Source organism: Arachis hypogaea, chromosome 6, assembly GCF_003086295.3.
Source record: "Arachis hypogaea cultivar Tifrunner chromosome 6, arahy.Tifrunner.gnm2.J5K5, whole genome shotgun sequence".
Lineage (NCBI taxonomy): Eukaryota > Viridiplantae > Streptophyta > Magnoliopsida > Fabales > Fabaceae > Arachis > Arachis hypogaea.
This window is the reverse complement of record NC_092041.1, coordinates 75387415-75398880: the sequence shown is the minus strand read 5'-3', so window position 1 is coordinate 75398880 and position 11466 is coordinate 75387415. Positions and strand designations below refer to the sequence as shown.

At 29.1% G+C, this 11466-nt stretch overlaps 2 protein-coding genes across 2 annotated transcripts; both read left to right on the top strand.

Moving 5' to 3' along the window:
- The first annotated feature begins 5137 nt into the window (after positions 1-5137).
- LOC112805622 (uncharacterized) lies at positions 5138-6478 on the top strand. Its single transcript, XM_025847981.1, has 3 exons — positions 5138-5869; positions 5972-6155; positions 6255-6478. Exons 1-3 carry the CDS (start codon positions 5138-5140, stop codon positions 6476-6478), a joined length of 1140 nt encoding a protein of 379 aa, XP_025703766.1.
- Positions 6479-6589: 111 nt separating this feature from the next.
- On the top strand, positions 6590-10807 carry LOC112805621 (uncharacterized). The gene is made up of 5 exons (XM_029287383.1): positions 6590-8018; positions 8097-8860; positions 10416-10480; positions 10588-10646; positions 10800-10807. Exons 1-5 carry the CDS (start codon positions 6590-6592, stop codon positions 10805-10807), a joined length of 2325 nt encoding a protein of 774 aa, XP_029143216.1.
- The last annotated feature ends 659 nt before the right edge of the window (positions 10808-11466 follow it).

Below are 11466 nucleotides of genomic sequence, written 5' to 3'. Positions count from 1 at the left end.
TCCAATTTTTCTTTCCATTTTTATCCTTTTTAGTAACCTACCTCCATTTACAACATTCTGCTATTTCATTTCCATCCACGTTCACCTCAATATAACTTCTCCACGTTAATTTCTCTCACATCACGTTACTGCATCAGTTACAAAATTCTACTACTTAATTCTCCACTACTGCATCAGTTAATTCCTCTCACATCAATTACTCTGTCAATTGTATTATTCCCATTTTTTTTTCTTAATCTCTCTCACTTCACTGGTTACTCCATATCTCTCCGTAATAGAAAAAATTTCTTTCATTTTTCCTCTGTCTTCTCCTGCATTCTTCTCACTTCGCCTAAATATAATGTAAAATCTTCTGTAATTTATTTTTTGTCATTAAATAAAAGTGTATAATTGTTTTTATATGTTTCTTTGATTAATTATAGTTGACAACATACCAATGGAAGATTCACGTGGGAGTGGTTGACGAACTTGGCAAGACTATGCCAGACAACGAAGACAAAATGTGAGTGAAGAACAGAGGCAGCAACACCTTGCCAGAAGGCGTGCCAGTTACCGAGAGAGTATTAGACGAGGAAAACAAATCGATACATCAAGTGGACCAACTAACATGGTAACACCATTACAAGATATCACAAATATACCTCCTCAACAATACTCTATATCAGGTACTCTAAATTATACTTCTCAGTAATAAATTTATATTGTTAGTTTATTATTTAATATGATTTATTTTTTACGATATATCTATGTTACTGGACTCTTAGTACGTACCAATTATGTATAATCTATTTCTTGAGTGTACCCTTAAATTATCAAATTACATTATTTTCATCTTAATAATGAATTTTTTACATATACAGATACTCACAATAACACCGGAGTTTGTTCAAGTAATATACCAAACGATCCAAATATGGGTAGGAATCTTATATTTATATTTATTTAATTAATAATAATTTATTTTTCCTTAAATTTTGATTCAATAACTCTTTTATTATTGGCCTAAATAATATTATTATATTATCTTAAATGTAATTTACATCATTATAATCTCAATTATTAAATAGTTTAATAATTTTTTAATATAATATCATACAAATATAAAATTTTTATAACTGTATTATTATAAGAAAAATATATATATTCACTGTTTAATAATATATTTGTTATTAAATTTTCTTATTCTGTAAAAAAAACTTAATAGATAATTCTGGTATATTTTTTAAACTTTTTTTCTACAATTTAATTCGTCATTTAATTTGAATTATTTCCACAGTATCTCTATGTTACCGTACTCTACCGAATGTACTTTTAAATTCTCAGCCTACATTATTTTCATCTTAAGAATAAATTTTTTAACAATTTAATACTCATAATAAAAGCGAAACTGATTCAAGTAAGAAATCGAATGGTAATAAATATGGATAGGACTCCTGTATATTTATTTAATTAATAGTAATTTATTTTTTCATAAATTTTGATTCAATAGATCTTCCATTATTGTCCTAAAATTTTCTCGCTCCGTATCATTATAAAAAAAATTAAATTAGATATATGTTTAATATTATAATTGTAGCTTAAATTTTTTCACTGTATAACAAAAAAAATTAGTTGATAATTTCAATATTTTTTTATACTTTTCCTTCTAAAAAATAAATATATCAGAAGTGATTATTTTTTCACTACATAAATTTAAATTGATAAATTTACTATTTCAATATTATAAGTTATAGATGCTACCAGTTTAATATAATTTTTATATTCACGAATTATTTATCTCTAAAGAAAAATTATACACTGTAAAATATAATCATTTAAAATATATTATTGTCGTTCCCAAACAGTCCAAATATGAGAAGAAATCCTATATATTTATATTTATATCTATTTAATTAATAATTATTTATTTTTTCTTAAATTTTGATTCCATAAATCTTTTATTATTGGCCTAAATAATATTATTATAGATATTATTATATTGTCTTAATGTACTTTATATAATTATAATCTCAATTATTAAATAGTTTAATAATTTTTTAATATAATATTATACTACCAAACAATTTTTATAATTGTATTATTATAAAAAAATATATATGTTCAATGTTTAATAATATATTTATTATTAAAATTTAGTAGATAATTCTGGTATTTTTTAAATTTTTTTTCTACAATTTAATTTGCCATTTAATTTGAATTATTTCTACAATATCTCTATGTTAATGTACTCTTAGTACTATTTATTTGTAATTTATCTATCGAATGTACTCTTAAATTGTCAATATACATTATTTTCATGTTAATAATAAATTTTTTAAATATTTAGATACTCATAATAAAAACAAACTGATTCAAGTAATAGACTAAATGGTAATAAATATGGATAGAACTCCTGTATATTTATTTAATTAATAGTAATTTCTTTTTTCATAAATTTTGATCCAATAAACCTTCCATTATTGACCTATATAATATTATTATAAGAATAAATAAAATGTTCTCGCACCGCATCATTATAAAAAAATTATATTAGAAGATATATGCGTTTAATAATATAATTGTAACTTAAATTTTTTCACTATATAACAAAAATAATTAAATTTTCGATATATTTTTTTATACTTTTCCTTATCAAAAATAGATATATGAGAAGTATTAATTTCTTCACTACATAAATTTAAATTGATAAATTTACTATTTTTAAGATAATTATTATGCTACCAGTTTAATATAATTTTTATATTCACGAATTATTTATCTCTAAAGAAAAATTAAACACCGTAAAATATAATCATTTAAAATACATTATTGTCGTTCCAATAATATGATTGCTATTATTCAGATGCTCATAATAATAGTGGTCCAATTAATATCTAATAGAATTTTACGTTTCATATCTTTTTTAATATTCTACAATTCTTTTAAACGTTTTATTTAATACACAAAAAAGGTTAAAATATTTTTAATAAATATATATAACATTGTAAAAAATAAATGATAATTTCTTCACTTAATAAATCTATTATACGGCTACACTTGAATTTTTTTTCAAATGGTGACTTTTTACAGGAACTCTAACTGCCTATCATGTATTTGTATTTTACGGTCACTATCTATTTTTTTAGTTATTCAGAGTTTGATTAATTATGATATTAATGGGTATTCTACGTTTTCTATTACTTCCAATCAATTTAATTTGGTATGATTTGTTTCTTTAAAAGTAACCTCTCAATTACCACTGATAGTGTACAGACTTAATTTAATGAAAAATTTTATAATTTTGTTGATGTGTTCTTTTTACATACTATCAGAAATTCATGGAAATAGATCTGATCAAAACAGTAGACGTGAAGAAAATGTAACTGGTTAGTATTGTACTTTTTTTTCTTTATATATTTACTATTGTGACATAATTTTAATAGGTAAATAAATTTATAAAAAAAATATTATTTTATCCTTATCTGTTAGCATATTAATGTATTCATAGTAAACATTAAGTGTGAGCATAATTGGTGTTAAAAAAATTATTTATTTAAGATCATTACAAGAATCAATTATAAAAAAGAGTGCCAGTGCCTAACAAAAAAAAATTTAAAATCTATCACAAAAATTTTTTATAAAAACCAATAAAATACTTAAAATATTTATTTGCCAATTAAAATAAAAAATATGTAAACTTTAGCAAAAATAATAAAATAGGTAATTTAAAAATTTTTATATTTTGTTGAATCATTCTGTTATAATTCACACAAACATGACAAAATAAAATAATTAAATAAAATGTTAAAAAATTTATTTATTTAAGATCATTACAAGAACCAATTATAAAAAAAGAGTGCCAGTGCCTAACAAAAAAAATTTAAAATCTATACACAAAAAAAATTTATAAAAACCAATAAAATACTTAAAATATTTATTTGCCAATCAAAATGAAAAATATGGAAACTTAAGCGAAAACGAAAAAAAAATTAATTTAAAAAATTTTATATTTTGTTGAATTATTTTATTATTATAATTCACACAAATATGACAACATAAAATGATTAAATAAAATATATTTTAAGAAATAAAATAAATAGTAAAAATTAAAATGATAACTCTAGGCGAAAGCATACAAAATAAAAATTATTAGAAGTAATAGAATAAATAAAATATGAACAAATATTATCGTCATGTATTGTATTATTTCGATCAGTAATATCTAAACATTTAAAAAACATGAAACAAAACATACAAGCTAAAAAATTTGGCCAAAGGCAAAAATTGTCATATCCTATATAAGATAATTCACTAAAAAATGCTATAAGACAATTGATGAACAGAGAACTTTATACAAAAAAAAATTATGATATATAAAGAAAGTATTTTTTTTTAAAAAAAATTATTTATTTCAGACTCAATCTATATTGTATTGACTATTTAATCTAAAAAAATAATCCATGATAAACATAGTGTTACCATATAAACAAAAATATATAATGGAACAAGAAAATAATAAACATTTAGAATAATATAATGTTGTTATAGATCGTAAGTGATTTTAACTTTGTTATAACAGTTTCGAATAAAAGGTTTTAAACAAAATGATTTTATTAAAAAAAGAATAAAACTATATTGCTATAGAATAAATAATATTTCTTTATAATTAAAAGAATAAAAATATTTATTTAACGAATAAAAAACATCTTTAGAAAGAATAAAATAAAATATTTTATAATTAAAGTTGTTAAATACATCTGAATGACAAAATTTAAAAAAAATAAAGTCAAACAACATCACAATATTATACAATGTAACAAAGTCAAGAAAAATGATTGAAACATCACTTAAATATTTGATAGCTATTTATCTCTTTTTTATGATGACTACTATAATGGAAGTAATTTTTTGTATTTATAATCAACAAAGAACTATTTTTTTAGTTGCTACAAAATTCATCATTTTATGATTTTCATTATGAATGTAACCAAATATATGTTAATTTAATACGAGTACAGAAATTAGACAAAATGTTCGAGCATCCCATAATTGTGCTCGAAATTTTCAAGAGGATGGAACAATAATTCGAACTCCACTACCAGTCCCAAGGACATGTCATTACTGTAGCGCACGTCTATTTCACCATGAGACGTTCGAGATGTGCTGTAATGGGGGAAAAGTCTCTCTTCCCCGAGTAAATGCTCCTCAGGAATTGCTTGAAATCTTCTTGGACCCCTCTGCAGAAGGAAACCATTTTAGAAAACATATTCGTGGATACAATCATGTATTTTCCTTCACTTCGTGTGGTGTGCACATAGACGAACAACTGGCTATAACAGGTCGTGGTATATATACATTTCGTGCTCAAGGCTCAATATATCACAGTATAGGAGGATTTCATCCGGATCAGGGTACGCGGCCACGGTTTTTGCAACTGTACATATATGATACTGATCACGAGTTGCAGAATAGGATGCTGGAGAACACACAACTACATGAAACATTAGTTTTCAAGTTACAACAATTGCTACACCGGTATAATCCTTTTCTCCATGTGTTTCGCCAGTTTGCACAACGGTCAGATGTACATGAGTGTAGTTTGGTCATTAGAGAGCGACCTGCTAATCAGCCACAATATAGTCTTCCAACTGCGTCGCAGGTAGCAGCCATAATTGTTGGTGATGACGTTGAAACAATGATTCGTGGGCGAGATATTAAGGTGCAAACTCATGCTAGTAGCCTACGAAGGATTCAGGAATTCGTTGGCTATTACGATCCACTACAATATCCTCTTCTTTTTCCATTTGGAACTCATGGATGGGATATCAATACCCGAAGTCAAAGTGGCGGCAAAGTATCGTGCCGAACATATAATAGTTATATGCTCCAGGTACAAATCTCCATTTCCTACGCAGTATAGACTTCAATAAAATTATGCCAAAAAATTGATCAATGTATCTAATCTTTTTTGCAAATTCTAAAAAATTTGTAGATCCGCCCCGATGATCATTCCACCGTATTGCAAGCAGGACGACTACTACAACAATATGTTGTTGATAACTATGTGAAAATTGAAACCGGAAAGTTAAGATGGGTTCGAAATAGACAGAAGAAATTACGGGCTGAATTATACCAAGGTTTACAAGATGCTTTGCACACAGGAGAAACTAATGCAGGTAAACATTGTTGTATCTAATTGCTACTTCGAAAATAATTAAGAATTACCCAAAATAATTATTAAAACTAATAATATTTCTCTATATATTTGTCTTCAGAAAATGTTGGAAGAAAAAGAACAATATTACCATCGTCGTTCATTGGTAGCCGTCGCGACATGACCCAACGATATGAAGATGGAATGGCGATTGTTCTTAAAGAGGGAAAGCCAGATATTTTTCTCACAATGACATGCAATCCATCTTGGACTGAAATAACTTCAGAACTCAACCCAGTTCAAACTCCACAAGATCGTCTAGATCTAACAACAAGAATTTTTTGAGCCAAATTTGAACAGCTGAAAGAGGATGTAATTACTAAGGGTGTCTTGGGAAAGGTGAAGAGCTATATTTATGTCACTAAGTTTCAAAAAAGAGGGTTGCCACATGTACATATGTTGCTAATCTTAGAAAACAATGACAAGTTAATTGACCCGGAGCATTATGATAGTTTGGTACGTGCAGAGATACCATCTAAAGAAGTAGAACCACACCTACATGATGCTGTGCTAAAACATATGATTCATGGTCCTTGCGGTACACTTGATCAATCTTCACCCTGCATGAAAAATGGCAAATGTAAACGCAACTACCCAAAAGAGTTCGCAGCAGAAACACGAAGAGGTGACGACTCATATCCGCAATATAGGCGACGATTCGACACTCCAGTACAAATTAACCAAAATGTCACGGTTGACAATAGATGGGTAGTTCCGTACAACCCTTGGCTACTACTAAAGTATGATTGCCATATTAATGTTGAGATATGTAGTAGTATCAAGAGTATAAAGTATCTCTACAAATATTGCTACAAGGGTCCAGACTGGGTTGCAATGGAAGTTCACAACAGTTCTAATGTTGACGAGGTCCAACAGTTTGTTGATGCAAGATGGATTGCTGCTCCAGAGGCATGTTGGAGAATATTTAAATTTAACCTTTACCCAATGTATCCATCAGTGGAAAGGTTACAAATTCATTTGCCAAATCAACATCAAGTGAGCTTCTATGATCACCAAACCATTCCTGAAATACTTAATGATGATTATTTCTCTAGAACAATGCTCACTGAGTTCTTTGCTCTAAATCGTGAGGAGGACCAACAATCTAGGCATCTTTTGTACAGGAAAATTCCAGAGTATTACACTTGGCACAACAAGGAAAAGGAATGGCGTCGGCGCAAGACACAGAGGAGATCCATCGGTAGAATTTATACTGTATCACCTTCAGAAGGAGAAAAATTCTATTTGCGTATTCTGTTATCTAATGTTAGAGGACCAATCAGTTGGGATGACTTGCTAACAGTGAATGGGATCCAATATTCGTCCTTCAAGCAATCTGCTCAACATCGAGGATTGTTAGAGAGTGACAGTAGCATCCGTGAATGTTTGGTTGAGGCATCTGTTTTACGATTGCCATGTGCTTTACGAAGGTTGTTTGCAACCATCTTAATATTTTGTGAGCCTACAGATGTAAGAAGCTTATGGGATGAATATTTTTCATATATGGTGGATGATTATCCGTCAACCAGCACCACAACAGCCTTAGTGTTCACAAATCGGCTACTCAGGGATATAAATGATATACTCCTTCAGCACGGAAAACAGATTACACAATACGATTTGTCAGCTTTAACTCATGAAAATGACAATGACAACTCGATACCCAGAGTTATCCAAGAAGAACTGTCTGTCGAAGTACCCCGGGAAGACCTGTGTTCCGTAACAAGATTGAACAATGACCTGTCTAAAGCTTTCAAGTGCATTATGAATACAATTGATCGAAGAGAAAGTGGAGTGTTCTTTGTTGATGGGTCAGGAGGATCAGGCAAAACATTTCTTTACAGAGCTATAATTGCATAATTGAGAAATAAGGGTCATATTGTCTTGGTAACTGCATCATCAGGAATAGCCGCAACATTATTGCCTGGGGGTCGAACAGCTCATTCTAGGTTTAAGATCCCAATTAATGCAGAACCATCATCCATTTGCAACATAAGCAAACAATCAGATCTTGCAAAGCTGATTAGACAAACAACGACAATTATCTGGGATGAAGCACCTATGGCAAATAAAGAATCGGTGCAATCATTAGACCGCACTCTGAGAGATATATTAGCAAACGATATGCCATTTGGAGAAAAAGTGATGGTGATGGGAGGAGATTTCCGCCAAGTACTGCCTGTGGTACCGAAAGGTAGTAAGTCACAAATGATTTCAGCTTCTATAGTTAAGTCTCAATTATGGGCTTCCACGAAAATTCTCCATTTGCGACAAAATATGCGATCTTCTAATGATCATGTTTTTGCTGAGTATCTTATGCGCATTGGTGATGGAATTGAACCCACCATACATGAAGACTTTGTACGGATACAAGCAAATATGGCAATTCCGTGGGAGGGTGAAACATCGTTACACAAGTTAATAGAAGAAATATTTCCAAACTTACAATCTCATGGGTGGGACGCTTCTTACATGGTAGAAAGGGCAATATTGACGCCAAAAAATCATGATGTGCAACAGCTTAATGATATAATTATCAACCAGTTTCCAGGAGAGGAACGAAATTTAGTCTCATTTGATGAAGTAGAAGGAGATGCTAATAATTTATATCAACAAGAATATCTTAACTCAGTTTCTACAGGCGGGTTGCCACCTCATGTGTTGAAGGTAAAAAGAGGTGCACCTTTGATGTTATTGAGAAACATAGACCCTAAGGCCGGCTTATGTAATGGTACAAGGTTACTATGTCGTGGAACTTTTCAAAACATGTTGGACGTAGAAATTTTAACCGGTCATCACTGTGGAAGAAGAGCTTTCTTACCTCGGATAAAACACAAAACAACAGAAAATTCAGGACTGCCATTTATACTTATCCGGAAGCAATTTCCTGTAAGGTTGAGTTTTGCAATAACAATAAACAAATCACAAGGACAAACAATTCCTAAAGTAGGGATCTATCTCCCTAAACATGTATTTAGCCATGGCCAATTATATGTTGCTCTGTCTCGAAGTATTTCTCAGTCAACTACAAAAATTTTTGTCAAAGAAGGAAAAATAGATGGAACAAGTGGTGAATTTACCAGAAATGTAGTTTTCAAAGAAATATTGTTACCTTCCCCACAGGTAATTCATGTTCTTAGTAAGTGTGTGTAGTTACTTCTTGGTACAATTCAGTCTACATATAATTTTAATCTTTAAATCTTTTTCATTGATATATATATCTATGTATACAAACTTTAATTTATTGAGGATTAACGACTAATAATTTTTTAATAGACAATTTGATTTCAAAGGAGCTCATCAATATATGCCAGGAGATAAAGACAACCAACTTGAACATTTGTTTTATGCAACAGGTACGTACTAATTATCATTAACTAAGACATACTATATATATACTAGAAATATATTAACAAATATCAATTACAGGAAGAAGGATTCCAAAATCTCTGGAGTGCATGGAAAGATGAGCAAGCAATTGCATCAATCCAACCAATAGACAATAAAGTAATTTTTTAAATTAATTACTGTCAAAATTGCATTCAATATACATACTTCTATTTCTATGTTAGTAATCATAATCATATGTTATCTAATAGGTTCATTCCCTTCAAATTTATTCTATTGGCTGGGGAGGAACGGCTAAAACAGACAAGACCCAATTCTGGAAGATGATAAAAAAGGAAATACTGCTCCAACAACATACAAGGTAACACAATCATCGTAATCAGAATGTTATTGATATGCCTATTATCTATCCCCTTCTATGTTCTTCTTTTACTAATAAAATATGAAGGAAAAAAGTATATGCCTAAAATATTAAAAGGTTACTCTGAGATTGTAACGGAGATTATGTTTCTCATGTTGAATAAAGTTACAAAAAATAATTTTAAACTACGGATAATAAATTAAACATTTTTCTTTTTCCAGCAACAAACTCATAGGAGCGGAACCAACTGATGTTAGTAAAGAACAACATTGCAGGTACCTATCATTAGATTAAGAAACCACCCAAAATAGAGGTAATATCGGATACTTATAGATTTGAATGCTCTACAGAGGGTTTAATGGCTTATTTTGTTGTGCATGTGTAGGAAATCCAACCTCAAACAAGAAATCTCAATTTTGCAGGTTTTATATTTTTTATTGTTAACTTTTCGTTCAAATATAATGAAATTTGTATTGGCATATGGTATATTTTATTGATTTCTAAAATTTGTAGTTCTTCAAGGCTCAAGAATCTATTGATAAGGAGATGTATGAGGAATTGCTAAAGATTTTTTCTCGGTACAAATTCAGAAATTACTTTAGATTTATCTTAACGTTTTTACTTATAGTTTGATATATAATAAAAAAAAAGACATAATTATTTTTCTTCTTTACACTTTTTGTAGGCACAAGAAAGATTCTTCAAATACAGATCCGTACTTTGGTTTACCACTTAAAAAAAAAGGTCCCTAAACAAAGAAAAAAAAGTGACTTTTAAATATGGCTCATTTTTTGTAAACAATCGTATTTTTCTATTTATTTTTATGACTTTGAGTTAGATAGAAGAAGATAAAATAATATTGTAATAATTATTTTATATGAATTATGTTATTTGTAGATTTGTAGGTAGGTGATGTATGTGTTCATTATAATTAAATCATTTTCATATTGTTATTGTTTATAGATAGGTAATATATGATTATTTTAATTTGAACATTTTTATATTATTATAGATTATTCTATATTATTATTTTTATGTTATTCGAAATTAAAATTTTAAAATTCATTGAAATAATTAACTTTAAATCCCATAAAAAAAGCGGCTGAACAGGCACGGTAGTGCCTGTTGAGCCGCTAGTATATATAATTCAAGCAAGTTCCATGAAAAGTTTTCGCTCAAATCAATTGAGGTGCCCTATGGATAATTTCTCGAAGAATTTCATTATTTTGACTAAGCTTATTGTGTATATATATGCAAAATTAAGAAAATGCAAGTAAAAATCCTAAAAAACTAAAATGAAATGCAAAAGTGTTGGGATTAGAAATTTGTCACCCAAAATCGCCGATTGGTCGGACGACCTCCCCACACTTAAAAGTTTGCACCATCCTCGGTGCATTCAAAGATGAGCAAGGGAGTACGGCGAATCTTCGGATTGCTACCTTCAGCTGGTAGGTCAACCAGTGCTGCATGTTCTTAGTCTTGCTTCCGTTATTGCCTGTGGTGCATCCATCATGAAAAACAAAAATAACATCATAAGATGAGAAGATATAAAAGCAAGGAAGCA

Coding starts and splice junctions, on each gene's coding strand:
- LOC112805622 (XM_025847981.1), top strand. CDS start 5,138: ATGTGCTGTAATGGGGGAAAAGTCTCTCTTCCCCGAGTAAATGCTCCT. Junction 5,870..5,971: donor ATAATAGTTATATGCTCCAG/GTACAAATCTCC, acceptor AAAAATTTGTAG/ATCCGCCCCGATGATCATTC. Junction 6,156..6,254: donor CACAGGAGAAACTAATGCAG/GTAAACATTGTT, acceptor ATTTGTCTTCAG/AAAATGTTGGAAGAAAAAGA.
- LOC112805621 (XM_029287383.1), top strand. CDS start 6,590: ATGTTGCTAATCTTAGAAAACAATGACAAGTTAATTGACCCGGAGCAT. Junction 8,861..10,415: donor TGCCACCTCATGTGTTGAAG/GTAAAAAGAGGT, acceptor TAAAATTTGTAG/TTCTTCAAGGCTCAAGAATC. Junction 10,481..10,587: donor TTGCTAAAGATTTTTTCTCG/GTACAAATTCAG, acceptor CACTTTTTGTAG/GCACAAGAAAGATTCTTCAA.